At 37.6% G+C, this 16327-nt stretch overlaps 1 protein-coding gene across 1 annotated transcript in view; it reads right to left on the bottom strand.

Moving 5' to 3' along the window:
- LRGUK (leucine-rich repeats and guanylate kinase domain containing) overlaps nucleotides 1-16327 on the bottom strand; it is a 52850-nt gene that overhangs the window by 22878 nt on the left and 13645 nt on the right. Inside the window, 6 exon segments of the mRNA XM_010581026.1 lie at nucleotides 3404-3517; nucleotides 5104-5200; nucleotides 7981-8100; nucleotides 12344-12450; nucleotides 14511-14597; nucleotides 16018-16098. Coding sequence (XP_010579328.1) covers nucleotides 3404-3517; nucleotides 5104-5200; nucleotides 7981-8100; nucleotides 12344-12450; nucleotides 14511-14597; nucleotides 16018-16098 — 606 coding nt within the window.

The following is a 16327-nucleotide window of genomic DNA, read 5'->3' as shown; positions in this document are numbered from 1 at the left end:
AATGATCATTGTGAAAAAAAAACCCCACAAAAAACAGGCCAACAACCATTGTAGTGTGTGGTGATGAACAAATTATCCAAAGTTAAGTGAGACCATGCACATTATTGCACTGTACTAAACATAGGGAAGCTCACTTCATTTTCATTGAGGCATGATACACCTTCTTCACTAAAGTGGGTAGTAACAGAGAGAGACTAATATGTCAAATCTGAGCACTGCTCATTACTTCATCAGAACTGACCATAACATCCTTAAAGCTGGGGTTCTCAGAATAATTCTAAAATATAGACAAATACAAGCAAAATCATGCAAAACCCAGTAATAGGCTGAACACTTACTAGATTATTTTTTTTCCTGATTGCAGCATTCTAAGTATGGAACAGTACTTTGATCCATTCTAAAAATTTCAGGGAGTGATTTTGGGGAAAATCCTATACATTTTTGTGAAAATTAAAGGGGAGAATTTAGGGCATAGAAATTTTTGTATCCAGCTATGTGACCACCTATTTTCAGCTAGGCCTGTAATTATTCAGAGACTGGAAAACCAGCAGAAAGCAGACCCACATTCCAGCCTAGTAACACCTTCTTCATTTGAAGTTGCACCATGAATGAGTTCTATTCTGATCAAGAAATAATGTAACAAATGATTCGTATGTCCCAGAACTGTGTAGGAATAGGAAGGCAGCCCATCAATAGTCTGGGATGAGCGGGGAGGAGAAGAAAGGAAGAGATACAGAAAGCTTCTGTTATACCCAATAAATTTGTCATACAGAGACAACAGGATGAGTAACTGTCTAATATGAAATAAACAGCATATAAGGAAGTGACCTTAAAATAAAGAATGGGAGAATACAGGAGATGACAGTTTGAAATCAGAGAGATATTTGGAAAATTAAAAAAAGGAGTAAAATTTCGGTTTCCTGAATTTGCATATGAGGTCAAGAAAGATCAAAAGACTACCTGAGTTGAAGATGTCCATTCATTTAATATAGCTAAAGCACCTCAATGTTTTCAGTTAACAGCATGGGGTTATAGAAAAGGCGTGACTAGTAGTATAGCCTGCTTCCTTTGACTCCCCAGCCTGAATGACTGGATAACCAGCAACAAGCGCAATAGAGAGTAGTCTTTGGTAGGAGACAAGGTGTACTTATATTTCTGGAAGCATAATGAGACACATAAGCCACTCCACCACTACATCTTTGGTTGGAACGTGCAGCTCCTTGGTGGCTACACAAGCAAAGGGAAAGCACTGCAAACGCTCTTACTCCAACACATAACTGTGTGTCAGAATTGCAATAGCTTTACTAACTGGAAGTGTAGACTCAGCAAGATTTAACTTTTAAAATTTGTGTGAGTCTCCTTTATCAGTGAAAGATACACTCTAGATTAAAGGGAATGAACAGCTCTAAATTTTTAGTTTCAGCCCACAGACCATAATTAAAATTTCTTTTAATAGTTCTAAATCACTTTTGTTATGAGCCTCGCAGAAGATAATGGACTTCGATAACTTCTATTCAGATACATAACTCACCATTATTGTTTCTCATCTGCTAGCAGAGTCCATAGTGATACAAGACTATGCATAATTACTACGTGATCTTGAAACTTCAGTGACAAAGCTGTTTCTTAGCTGTCTGTCTATGACAGTAGCTTCAGTAATACCCAGTAAAAGTTATGGTCACTGCCTATGTCGCTCGCTTAACCTCCTTATGAATATACATGACATTGCATGAAGTTTTTTCTCCTAAATTATTTGATAACACATCTACTTTGTGAAGAATTGACAGCTTTAAAAGGCACCGCATTCCATCATATTTAATCTTCTCCTATTTTTCTTCCTCTGTAAATTTAGTGTCTGTCTGGCAAGACAACAAACACACTCAATGCCTATCACAACCAGTGGAGACTGAGGGTGATTCACAGTTCTGACAAGGCTGAGGAAAAAGAGGAAATGGAACTACACAGAGATTAAGTTATTAATTTGCTGTTTAATATCAGTCAAGTAGCAGGCACGTAAGAGCAGGACTGCAGCATTACATTGCTGACCATTTGAGGAAGGAGCTACTTATTTTTTAGTGCTGACATGCTGCTATTCTGTTATTTGTACATTTATAGGCAAGCCAGTAAATGTGTACATGGGCCAAAGGGGACTAAAACTCCTGCTGAACACTAAGGTTCCTAACTGAAAACTAGGGTTTTGATCACCAGTTTCACAGACAAAATAATCATTCTAAAATTAATTAAATTTAGTATCAGTTTTTGCTCAGGTCTCCCTAGTCACTCCCCTAACTCTGGATGCACAACTTAGGATCCTATGTTAGCACTGCAGTCTCCTACATTTCTTTTTTATTTCTATTATTTTTTTTCCTTATCCATCATGGAGTGTAGTAGTGTCTATCAACTTGTAGTAATCCCCCAGAGGTACAGCTGAGCCCTACAAACACAGTGAAACCCAGCAACACTCAGTATCACATTCAGGGCACTCTGCGGAGTGTCTCATTTTGGAAGCTCATATGGGTGGAGCTTATTTTATAGAAAGAATTTGGAAGGAAGTGTAGCATGCCTTTGCTTTTTTGTCACTCCAACCCCTAGCTAGTAAATATTGATCTAAAATAATGAGAAGTACATAATTAGAAAATTATCTAAAAGGTTATTCTTTTGGGATTCCAATAGACAGGTTTTGACACTTTGTTTGTGACCTAGTTTCCTAACGCAGCATGACTTCTGAGATTCTGCCATCTGTGCATGTGCACCTGACAAACCTCAGAGAGGGTAAAGTAATCCCTCACAGAGATTGCATCTTTTAATAGTTCTGCCCAAAATATTGCCTCAGGCCTGCATGCATCCTCCATTGCTTCATCAGCAAAGGAGAAACATGGCATTCTTTTAGGGGTAATCAGTTGGTGTTCAGCTCTAGACTCGTCACATATAAGCTGCAGATCAGTGGAAAGCACATGGCTGAAAAGCTGAAGACACTGTAATGGAAAGTACTGGTGATGTGGTAGGGAGATGAGGCTGCTGAAGACTGAAAAAATAGGCCAGGAAATATTAAGAAGCCAGTAGAAGGATCTATCTGACTAAATGTGGGCGTCTATAAAGGGAGTGGTGTGGTTAACAGATAGACAATGGAGAGCTACTTGATACAGGCAGTGGAGTTAAAAATGCCATTCATCTGACCAAACAACTGTCTCTCCAGTGATTGTAGTGCAGCCCACACAACTAGTTCAAATGTATCACCAGCAGCTGTAGGCTGGGCCGAAGACCATAGGGTGTCTTTTGTATCACTAAGTGGCTCTGTCTAGGCAGCTGAAACAAACCTTAGTCAAACTGCATGAATTCCTCCCCAGGACAGTTCTCACAGAATGACTCATTCAAAACTGGTTAGGCAATAAGTAATCCTTACCTCTATTTCTAAGTGAACACAGGTTGCAAGACCCTCTCTGGCAATTGATTCTACAGTGTCTCTTCCAAGTCCGTAGTAATAGCCACTGTATTTATAGGTTGCTATAAACTTGCCCTGAAATTCAAAACAGCAAGTATAATGACAAAGGAAATATTTTAAGGGAGACAACTTCCCTAAAGGAGCATAATCACTCTGGACTTCCTTGCTTTCTCTCCTTACAAAGTTTCTCCCTGCCTAAATCATCACTCATAATGAAGCCAATGGGAGCACAAAATTTGCAGCAAAGAGCACACAGCCAGTCCTGCAGGGTACAGACTTGTACATTGTTCATGGATAATAAAACACCAATGTCTTGAAAACAAGCTGCTGACAGGTTACAGCTTTTATTGGTTATTCATTCACACTGTAAAGACAGCAAGATCTAAAGCAAGGGGCATCCTTCTTTTGACATTACATCAAACCATATGGCCATGCCATATAAAATAGAAGATGCCAAAGAAAGGAGAAGACAGAAACAAATCTGCAAGGAGAATGTATAATGGGCCAAGAAATTTCAAAGTTAAAACCTGACAACTGAAACTTTGGTTCCCAGTAGTATGTCTAGAGAGATGTAAGTAGATTATATTCTTTTAAAATTAAACTACTTGATTACTGAGAGTTATCATTAAGGACTAGATCAGTTGCTTAAGACTGTGTTGGCACCCCCATTTGTATATGTACAAATAATGAGCTCTGTTTTGGCTTTTCAAGCCAAAGTTTTATTGCAGGCAGCAAAAGGCATCAGAAACAGTAGCTAGAGGCACACTGCCTTCAGAGAGACACAATGCCTTTAGGGTGAATTTGCTAAACTTTAAAAGACCGTATTCCCTGCAGGTTGCTGGAAGATTCTGAAAAAAGAAAAGGGGGAAAAAAAAAAAAAAAAAAAGATGGCGGCAGCTATTTCAAGAGTTTTCCTTTCCTGCACACACCCCAGATATTTGCATATGATGATCAGAGGGCTGGAGCACCTCTCCTATGAGGACAGGCTGAGAGAGTGGGGTTGTTCAGCCTGGAGAAGAGAAAGCTCCGGGGAGACCTTCTAGCAGTACCTAAAGGGACCCTACAAGAAAGCTGGAGAGGGACTTTTTATGGGGGCATGTAGTGATAGGACAAGGGGTAATAGCTTTAAACTGAAAGAGGGTAGATTCAGACTAGATATAAGGAAGACATTTTTTATGATGAGGGTGGTGAAACACTGGCCCAGGTTGCCCAGAGAGGTGGTCGATGCTCCAACCCTGGCAGTGTTCAAGGCCAGGTTGGATGGGGCTTGGAGCAACCTGGTCTAGTGGAAGGTGTCTCTGCCCATGGCAGGGGGTTGGAACTAGATGTTCTTTAAGGTCCCTTCCAACCCAAACCACTCTGTGGTTCTATGATTCTGTGATATGAAAATAAGTTTATTTCTACATTATACTACTGTTTAAAGATTCCTACTGACCATTATGCCCATTTAATAATTTCTATACATTTATACAGAAGATAGCATAAATATACAATGAATTTGTGGTTTCTATGAACTTAAGACACATAACTGTAGAGTGAATAAGCATGCACACACAGACACAAACTTAATTAAAAAAAAAAACAAAACAGACCTGGACAAAAATTTGAGTTCACTCTGCGTGTAGGAAATAGGCCTACTAGGATACTAGTCAGGTACTTACTGTGTTGACCATTTTGTCAAATGCTTCTTGAGAAACGAAATAGTAATCAAGTCTGTTTTCTTCACCAAAGTAAGCTGCCCTGGTAGTGTGACAGGGACTGGAAGATATATGGTATAATAAAGAAATAACCTGTTTTCAATCATAGAAGCAGCTATGGAATAGGAGGGGGGGAAAGGGAGAACACTACAAATCATTTTATTTTTAAGAAGAGAAGAAATATGAGAAATATAAAGAGGTGCAAATCATACCACTAATGCCACATATTTGAAAGATTAACCCATAAATACAAAAAAAAGTTTAAATGTAACATTACATTTTGGCTATAAATCCCCCCCAACCCAGGATAGCCTGAACTGAAGCTGTCACAGCACCCTGTAATAGAGAAATGATGAAACCATTTTTTTTCCAGTTATGTCAGCTTGTGGATGATATAAAGTAGAATCCTAAATATGGAAAAGGAGACTAGGAGTTAGGCTGAACTGTGAGGTTAAGAAAGAGATATAAAGACCAATCTTTAAATAGACCCCTAATAGAAAGGGGAGAAACAATCCTGAAACTAGGGAGATAAGTGGGATACAAGGCAGGAAAAGTAATGGCCTGCCACCACATAAGGACAATAGGATAAACCTCAGATACGTGAGCTTACTACCAGGATAAAACACTAAAAAAAACCAAAAACCAAACAAAACCAGAGAACTCCAGCTAAGTCAATGCACATAGCAATTTTAGACTAAAGCATGCAGTGGCTCATGTTCTATCTTAGGAAGTTATATTTTGCTACTTGTTTCTGCTTTGGTTTTGTTTTTAGTTTTCACATTGTAGGATAACAGGAACAAAAGTGTAATGTGCAGCTTTGGCATTGATTCACACAGACAACATTTTAACTCTTTGACTTCTGCTGCATTGTCCTGGAAAACATGGCAAAAAATATACCACCTACTAGTATACCACCTACCAGGCCATTTCTGTTCATTTATTCAAGGTAGCCGAGTTATAAACCATTAAGAAATTTAGTCTATAATGCAGACCTTGACAGATCTTAACTATCACGGCATTAGAGGGTGTCACTTTTTTTTTATCAGCAAGCTGTGGCAAATGAGAACAGTGTGCCACACATGGACTCTGTAAAATTTCACTTCAAAGGCCTGATTTTTTTTAAGATATTATGAACGCATCCAGCTTTAAAGGTCATTCCTGAGCACTAGCCAGATGGTTTGAGGGTCCAATTTCACTTTATTTTTTGAAACACTTTTAAACATTACAACCCTTTTTAATTGCAAGGCCATGTTTACATTCAAACTGCCAGGGTATCTTGCATGAAATACATTTTTAATGAGTGGAATGTTTGAAATTTAAAAGTGTAAGCCATAAAATTGCTTAAATCTCCACTGAATAATTAAAATACAACTTTGCTTTATGGTTGCAATTTTCTGCTCTGTTAAGATTCTGTCTGTCTCCCTTTTCTTTCCCCTCATGCATACAACTTTTAGGAAATAAAATACACAGTATAAGAACAATGCTCTTAAAAAAAACCACATAGTGCTTGGAAAATTTCAGTTGGCATTCAATTAGTTTGTAATTTCCAATCTAGTCTTTCAAAACATAGTAGTTGCTTTAAAGAAAGGCAAAAAGTCATTTTTCCAGTCACATAACCTTCACAGATCTTTTCTTAAAATGTCCTCTCTCAACTTGCCAGTTTAATGATCTAATCCAGCAAGTGGCTATAATCTGAGTACAGAGCAGACAGAAATACATATAAGCTCCTTCACCATGGTATATTATGCTAGAGAAGAAGGCTACTACTAAACATCACATCGACATGCAGAGCATGGTCCTGTGATGCTAAGAACTCTGAGGAATGATTCTCACATATGCATGTGCCCATGGTCCCTTTCTTGCAACTCACCACTTGAGTACCTAAGAGTGCACAAACATATACCCAGGTCCTATTGTGGCAAACGCTATATACGTGAAACTACGGCCAAAGTCTGGTTAAAAATGAATGGATAAATGCGTGTAATAAAAAATCTGAGAAAATAAAGGATAGACAATATAACAGGAATACAGACCAGTGCTGAATAGTGTGTGCTATAGGACCTATGAACATTAGGTAATGTAAAGAATGGAATGGGTGGACAAAAGGAACAGCCTGAACCACCTAATTTTAGGCAACAGATAGTGGTGATCTAACTTAGCCAGACTTCCTATCTACTGTGCACTGAAAATAGGTAGGTACCTCAGTGAAGTGATTCACAAAGGCTCAGTCTCCCTTGGAAAGAGATAGTTTCTCTCCACTAAATACACAGGGAGCCCAGGGCGGTAAGGATCATAATTCAGGCCTTTCAGATAGGGAGAATTAGTCCTCCCAGCAGGTGGTGAAGTCTGAAAGGTGCCATTTGCTTTGATAACACTACTCACAGGATAATAAACTGGTCCAGCAATTGCACTTGCTTCCTTTCCTAGCTTCTGGATGCAGTCTGCACATGCATGCTAATGTGTTTATATGCAGGTACATTACAAAAATTAAGAGAAATGCATACATATCTAAACAGATGCTTAGGTTGAGGGGCATTAGTGAGCATAGATAGAACAGATCAATAAAAGGAGCACTAAATGACACATTTTTGTTTGTTTGTTTGCTGTTCACCTTTGAAAAGAACATGGTAATTTAAATAGCTTTTCTTTTAAGGAAGTATTTGATGACTTCAGGCAATCAAGCCCTGGGAAGAGATAAAATGCATAGCAATGAACATTTATTGGTTTTCTTTAACTTTTAACTTCTTTAGAAAAAAAACCCAAAACAACAACAAAAAAACCCCACCAGCAATTCTAGCCTTGAGCACGTGGAGTTCTTTTAAACTTATGGAGCAAACTTACCCGTATCTGAAGAAATTGTTGAACTGTCTGCAGATCTTATGAGTAAGCTCTCTCTTACCACAGGCTAGGGGGCCAACTAATACCAGCATGGGGTAGGGAGCATCAAGGCTAGGTAAAGTACTACAAGAAAGGAAAACAAGGAGCCATTACATTACCTACAAATGAAGTCTTCAGCAACTTTGTAAAAAGCTTCTGCAGAGACTTTATCATCATATCAACTAATCTCATCTGTCTATCACACTAGTCGCATTGTTCACAGTGTAGAGAAAAACCAGGAGAAGCATGTGCTCAGTTTGATATGCTCTAAACATAAAAATAGCACAAAATACTGCATTAAAGAAAGACCCCTGGGTCTCTTTTGCAAAAGGAATAATGTTATGTCTACTATAATCTTTTCTGATTTATAGCCTTTTCTAAAGCTCCCTCTGCAGTTACGGTGTTGCTGGGATTTGTTTAAGAGTTTTCCAAGTCTATTGCAGAGATGGTAATATTTTAATGGTCAGGATAATAAGCCTAGCATGAACCTGGACTCAGTCCTACAAACCTTTATGCACTCCTGCATGTAATCTTGCTGACTTCCATGGCCTTGCCAGATAAAGGTGGCAATTTGTAAAGAACTCTTCAATTCAACACAATGAAAAACACTAAGATCATTAAACTCCACTGAACACAAATAACACTACAATAAAAGAACCCAAAGTGCTGCAAAAATGCAAAGCCCTCCATTTTCTCCATGCTGAGCAGATGGTTAGATCCTCAAATTTCTACTTCCTGTGGTAAATACTAGAATGAATAGCATTTCTGCACTTTTGAGTGTCCAGCAAGTTATTTAGACAGCTAAAAATGGAATGCAACTTTGGACTCTCATTTTTAAATCTCAGCTAGATCTTAAGACCATGCCACTTGATAATATGTCAGAAATAGTTGAAATGATTTCAAACCCACTTACTTTTAACTAATAAATAGCTTTACCTAAATTTAAATTTTAAAGTGGAAGAAAACTACCAATGTGTGTTTAGCTTTCATTTAATGTGATTGAAAACAGGTGAAAACAAATACCAGAAAACAGAGTATACTTCTTTTACCTTTTCTCTTACAAGTAACTAACTCTGTAAAAAGTAATGATAACCATCCAACACAAGCACGGTGGAAAAAGATTTCAAAGTAATGGCTTTACTCCTATTTTAGGTTCACCAAACCAGCTCTATTATCTACCAGACTATATGTATATAATGGCACTTGATGCTTCAGAAGCACTAAGGTAATAATGCAATTCAGTCTCCTAATTCTCCTGTGGAGTACTATCCTCACAGAAGAAATAACAGGTACACCTAATAAATTAAGAGACTGGCTTGAGTCTGTACATATGTGCTGCTACTAAATGGTGAAATGAACCCAGATCCTGGTTCAGTGTTCCATCCACTAGACTATTTTAAAGCAAGAGAGTAGCAGAACCCTTGGGAGATTTAAGGATTTTTTACTTACTGTGCCGCTTGGTGACATTTACAAAACATTAGACAACATTAGCACAATAAGCTTAGTAGCACAATACATTAAAAATACTGAAGGTAAAAATACATTTAAAAAATCCTTATCTGAATCTGTTAGGTTATGACATTCTGTTCAATTTAAGAAATATCTTCCTCCTCTCTTGATTATTTGAGCTGTTCAGACTGTCCTTCCCTTTTCTGACATTTGTGGTAAGGAAAAAACCAGTTTAAGACAACATGATCCCAGGAGGTATTAGTGACAGTTGTGGATACTACAAGTGCATTGTTATAAATGAACCATTTCAAAGCCGGGAATTCCAGGAAACATGCTTAGTGACTAGAGATTCAAAAATTATCAAGACATATCAGAAAGAATAATAATTCGTGCTCAAGGCCATGCCCTTCGTGAATAATGATGTCAAGGCAGGTCTGTGAAGACAGAACCCTTAGCTTCAACATAATTTTAATATATTCCTTCTCCATGCACAGAACTTGTTATATGCTTGCAAATTGCAGAATTCCACTGTAATCTTTTCTTTTACAAGGACGTGTTATATCCAGTAATGATACTTGACATGATTATACTTGGAATTCAAATTCTCTTAAATAAATTTCCATTGCTCAGATTCCTCACATCCTCAAATTCCTTGGATTTATTATTTCACCAGAAGAACATGGAGAACATTTCCATAATACTATCTTTCATTACATCACCACTCACTGGTTCTCAAAAGATAAACTAAAAGTTTTGGTTTTCCTACAACGTGTAAGCAGTATCTCGTAAAGAGTTCTTGGCTCATTTAATGTGCATGTTCCAACTTGCTTTGTCTTTGGCGAGTAAAGTAATACACTGCTGTGCAAGATTAATAGATTTCAAGGCCAGAAGGGACTACTGTGCTCACCAAGTCAGACTCCCCTCATCGCATTGGCTACAGGATTTCCCCGAGTTAGTTGTTTCAAGCCTGATACCTGGGGTTCCGTTAGAGCATATTTTAATTAAAAACGTTCTAGTTGTGGAGAATTCTTGGTTCTCTTGGTAAATTGTTCCAATGGTTAATTACTTTCATTGTTAAAAATAATCATGCTCTATTTCTTCTCTGAATGAATTCATCCTCAATAGCCAGATACCAAGTCTCATCATGTACCTGCCCAATAGACTGAAGAGCCCAACAGACTAAAGAGCTCCCCATGTAGCAGTTATAACTATGATCAAGCTACCTTTTAAAATGTCACATTCATTTTTAGTAGGGGGGAAAAATACACATAATATTGTTCAGTGGTGTGTTACCATGTAATTAAAGATAGAATCACAAGGCACACAGAGAGAGGAAACAGCATAAGAAACTTAATGCTAATGTTTTCTGACTGCAGAGTACGCAACGATGTAACTTCTTGCTTCGTTTTCAGGTTTTATTTTTAATAGAGATATTACTAAAACAGAATTAATTATAATCTCATCTAAAAAGATAGAAGCAAATGAACTATACCAATCTGGCTCCAATAAGCATTTTATAGTGTAGAAGACTGTAACACATCATCATTAGGAAGATTTCATTAATGACTGCGTTGTGTGCTTTCCAGCTGAGCATGGGCAAACATTCAAAGCATCATTAACAATTTTGGTCAGTACCATAAATGCTGGTCTGCATGTTTATATGTTTGTGTATACAATACCTCTGACAGAAGACAGAATTGTTTCTTTCCAGCAATGAAAATACACATACATAATCCAATAAACAAGTATTTAAATAGAGCCTGTGTCTGCACTGGAAGAAATCCATGCCTTTAGGTAAAACTATTGTGCTTTTTTTTTTTTTTAAGACATCTCCAGCCCTGCAAAACAGTAAATAAATCTTCGGGGTTTTTTTTCATAGGCCGTTAAGAATTCTCAAAGCTATCATCACCACTGGGCTGGTTCCTGTCTTTCGTTGACAATTCCAGAAAAGACAAGACTCACAATAAAGCTATTCTAAAAATATAATTTTCTGAGTTACTAATTCATGGATCTTAAATCAGATTACTCATTATGAATTAAGATGTCCAAAATGGTGCTAAAACAGGGTGTGGGGCACAAAAGTTGATCTCAGTGCCCACTGTAGCAAATATAATAATAAACCATCTATATTTCATAGTATCTTCCATGAGAGTATGTCAAAGCATCTTCCAAGCATTCATCAAGCAAATATCATAACACCTCTGCAGAGCAGCAAAGTATGGCTATTTCCATTTTCTAGATGAGAAATGAGACTGAGAGAAGTCACCTGGCATAGCAATGGCAACACTGGAAAAAGAGCATTATTTGCCTCTCCCTTCTGTGCTTTACGTGGCAGTCAGCATCATCTCCTCCCAAAGGCAGAAGTAGCTGGACTTCCCTAAGTACAAACTTGAAAATTTCACCTTATGAATATAAAATGTGTCCTAAAGCCACAAAATAAAGCCATTTTGCTCACAATGGGATGCCAACAGTTTGAAGAGAAGGAGTAAGCAGAATAGGAAGAAGATAGGTTTTACAGCTCTTTTCTCCCTCTAGAGATTTTTAAATTGCCTTTGGGTATTGGTAGAAATTTTGTGTCTTTCATTTATGGTGCAAATGGCCATCTGTTTCAACAGATTGTTTAAAAGAAATGGAGCTGTGGACAATCTGTCTTAGTCTTCAGAGGTGAATGACTAACTTCATTTCATAATCAATTTCAACCAAATAAGATTTGCCTAATTTCCAGACTGCTAACAGAATACTATAGAACTTCTCCTCTTCGCTAGATTAATTTATAGGTGGGAGAGGGACAGAAAAATGTCCCTCTAAATATGACAACGTATTCTGCTTTACTTGAGTGCCACCCTCAGGAGCAGATGGGAAGTGGAGGTAAGCTTACCTGTCAAAGATTCTCTGGGGCTGCAGCATGCTATACATAACATGAGTCATGTGATCTCTAGCAGCAACAACTTCTGGAGGAGGATCATATTTATTCACAGCAGCAACCTGTTTCCACAGTTTAGGGGCAAAATAAAGAAGAGCAGTGATGTAATTGTTTCCAGCTGCAATATGCTTCGCAGATCGCTATGAATAATGATGGCTTCATATTTATGAGGGTCAGTCTTTGTATTGGGCTTGTCTGTGAGCACTCCGCTACATAAATCTTTTCAGGAGATTTAAGCACAATTTGATAGATGGATGGAAGGCAGCCAGATGTAGCTTACCATCTTTAACATATTCAACATTTTACTGGAAAGAAAACAGGATGCCACATAAGATACAAAGTAATTTTTCTTTGCCTTTAATTATCCATTAATTTACATGTTCTCAATGCTGGTGGAAGATGCCAAACTAAAATCCTTAGGGACTGAAGCCATTCATTTATTCGTCAGAACAGGAACAGAAAGGGCATAACAAAGTAAGCAAACTGCAGTTTTCTCCTGACAATGCATTTCTGTCTTTCCTGGGAGGAGAGCACTCAAACTCCAAGGATTCCCTCCATCCATTCTCTTGAAAGCTCTATTGAGGGTACTGACTGCTAATGGTTTGTATATTTTTTGGTAGTATTAATGCTATCCACTCAGAAACAACTTAAGAACTACTGAGTCATTTCATGTAAACCATCAAATATCAACTAGCCGACACTGCTGCAAAATAACCGCAAGCAGCTCCGATGACAGCCATGCCTATATTAGCAAGCAGTATAGTGCAATAGGAGTGGATTTTCAAAGCAAAGCACTCAGTACTTGGGACCCAGTGTCCACACTATTTTGGGGGGAGTGGGGGAAGTAAGATCATTTTACTCAAGCTCTGGTTTGGTCCTTTGGTCTGAATTAGTGGCTAGGAGCACATTAGGCCCATCCTGGCGCACATCATCTGGTTAAGGTTAATCCAAAAGAAGTCTAGTTCATATATTGCAAGACTATTCCACAATGAGAATAAAGCATGGCAGGTTGGACAACTAGGAGTTTCACTTCAAAACTACACTTCTGATCTAAACTACAACATTTCTGTATATCCATTTTGTGTTAGTGAGACAGACGAGCCGGTGCCTCCAAATTTAGTTTGACAAGGGAATTTATGAGGCTAGAGTAGACATCCTAAAATAACCTGAGGAGAGAATTCTCTGAAATAACTTTAATTATCCAAAAGTTAAGTGCTAGTCTAAACCAGTCATCCAGGCTTACTTTTATAGTCCATAGAGAAAGAAAAAATTCTTTAACATATTCAAAATTTTATTGGAAGGAAAACAGATTGCCACATAAAACAAAGAGTAAGGTCAACATCTCGGGTAGGTGGGGTAAATTACACTCTGGTATCATCCCTTCTCTGTGTTCATGATAGAGTGAGCCTGGCATTAAACAGGAACCCTAATATTTATGCAGCTAAAGTTAGGAGCGATGAATTTCCTGTAAGGATCATTTTTAAAGGATAATTCCCTGAAATCCAACCCCAATTGGCAGCTGTTAATCCTAACAGTTCTAGCATGGCTTGGGCCCAAATAGTACACGCAGCAACCAAATTACAGTAAAAGCAGCACAAGAGGGAAAGGTTTCTGTTACAATAGACAGTTACTGTAAGCAGTCTGAGCAGGTTTTTTGGGGGAGAAGATTTTACAGTGAAAGCTCTGTGGAGTAGAACGGGAAACAAGAATCATTATAACTTTCAGAGTTCAGTTTGCTGTCCATGACCCCCCCCCCCCCCCCCCGCCCCCCAAAAAAAAAACCCTGGTATTTTAGAAGTAGCACAGTGGTTATCACCTCAGAGTATTTCATGAATGTAGTTGCCTGTTTAGATTCACTAGCTGAGTAACAATGGCTGCCAAGTAAATTTCTTCACTGAACAAAGCTTTTAGTTAAGCTTTGCGTTTTTACATACCACAACTGCTCCAGAAATTCTGTAGAATTATATCTGGATTTAAAAGCAGAAGTCTCTGAATTTGTAGCCTATCTTGGAGGCTGAAACATGGAAGATTGTCACATCTAAATGACTACAAAGCTATATTTGCATGCAGTTTTTTATTTCTTTATTTAGAAAAATTCCAGAATGATATGATGTTTACATACCTTTTCTTCCACTGAAATCTTCTTGAGGTCCAGTTCTGTTAGTTGGAGCACCATGAAAATCACCAAGAGCCAATAATCTCTTTGTTCCTGAAGGACAAATTTTCCACTTTGACATGCTTAACTTCATCAATCTAATATTGAACTTCAATTGGTTGAAGTTAAATTGGCCTTAATACATCGCAACACAAAAAGCTTTTTACTCTGAAGGATGTCAATACACTGTACAAATTGACCCCCCACCATAAGCTTAGCTTCTGCAATAAAAGCTAAGAGTTGTTCAAAAGTCTGCAATACATTGTTCAAAAGGTCAGGATGGGAATTTAAAAATCACCACCACACCCACTAGAACACAAAGAAAGGCTGCTGGAGAACCAAAAGCATTTTCTATACTGGGATTATGTAATAAACTATGGTTAATACTTCTAACCTTTGTAGTACTGTAGGAACTTCAAAAGATAATTTGCATTATAAATTTGCCATCATATATGCTTTTAAGTCTGAGACAATAAAAAAGAATAATTAAAAATCAAATTAAAAAGTTGACACTTGCAAGTTCATGAAGCTTCTTAGTTCTAAAACCAGTAAGGTCCTGTTAAAAACCACTGAAATTCAGAGAGCTGTCTTAAGATGATTGCTGCATGTATAAGTTATTAAAACAGCAATTGAAAGGAATAGTATCAGGCGTTGCTTAGGGGAAGGACATCTAAACAGAAAAAGGCTTTCAGATTACAGGGAACCAGTGGACAGCCTATTTTGGGTATCTTTCCACACTAATTTCATTGTGTGCCACAACGGACCATTCTCACAAAAGCCAATACAAAACTGGCAATTACAGGAAGGAGAAGTTAAACCCTGAACGTTTTTCTTCTCTTTGACATTGGAAATCACTGTAAAATTCATACAGAATTTAGAAAACACAAAAGTCAGAATAGAATTATCTTTAATCACTCGGGACAAATTACAAATGCAGAGTCAAAGTCAGAATTTCTGATATTTTACCAATCTTGTTGTTTATAAAATGGAAGTTTAATTCATTAATTGAGGAATATTATGGGAGCCATAAATGAGAACTGAGTAAATCCTAAAGAAGAAAAGAGACACATGATTTTAAAAGGGGTACTATTAAGTTCCTTTGAGCTTTTCCTAGGAACAATCAGGTACAGACCTTCAAAGCAAACAAAAAGGGAACCTTCTCTGGAACAAAAATCATGGCATACTGTGAGTACAAACATATAAATGGATTTACAAATGGAAATAAAAAAATTAATGGATTTACTATGTGGATATTAAATATCATGATTCATATGCAGCTTTGCTTCAGAAAAAGTTCCCAGACAAAGTTGGGTAACCATGCCGGGGAAACCATCATTCATTATTTCTTGTACTTGTTCCCTGAAATGGCCTGGCCACTCTCAGAGATAGAAACTGGGGCTAAATGGATTCTGGTGTGATCCAAAACAGCAGTTCTAGGTTCTTATTTTTGGCTTCCTCTTTAGTTCTTTCTTACCTGTACAGGATTTTTTAAAAGATTTAAAACTCTGAGGAGAGGCAGATCTTCAATATATTCAAGTTCACGCAGCTCAGCAATCTAATTAGTGACAGAAACAGAGCATAAATCAGCAGCAACAGAATCCATGAAAACTATGGGGGAAAAAAAAAGTATTTTAATCCTTGCTCTTAAAATCTGGACATAAAAAAAATTCATTATACTCACAAAATGGGTATACATGTTAACTGCATTCAATAAGGCACTTCTAGTGACAAAAGGCAGACAACTTGGATGTTAGCTGGAGAAGCAGTATAATACAGACAGCAAT

The sequence above is a fragment of the Haliaeetus leucocephalus genome, unplaced genomic scaffold (genome assembly GCF_000737465.1).
Source record: "Haliaeetus leucocephalus isolate CR32 unplaced genomic scaffold, Haliaeetus_leucocephalus-4.0 Scaffold751, whole genome shotgun sequence".
Lineage (NCBI taxonomy): Eukaryota > Metazoa > Chordata > Aves > Accipitriformes > Accipitridae > Haliaeetus > Haliaeetus leucocephalus.
This window is presented reverse-complemented; position numbering and strand designations above follow the sequence as displayed.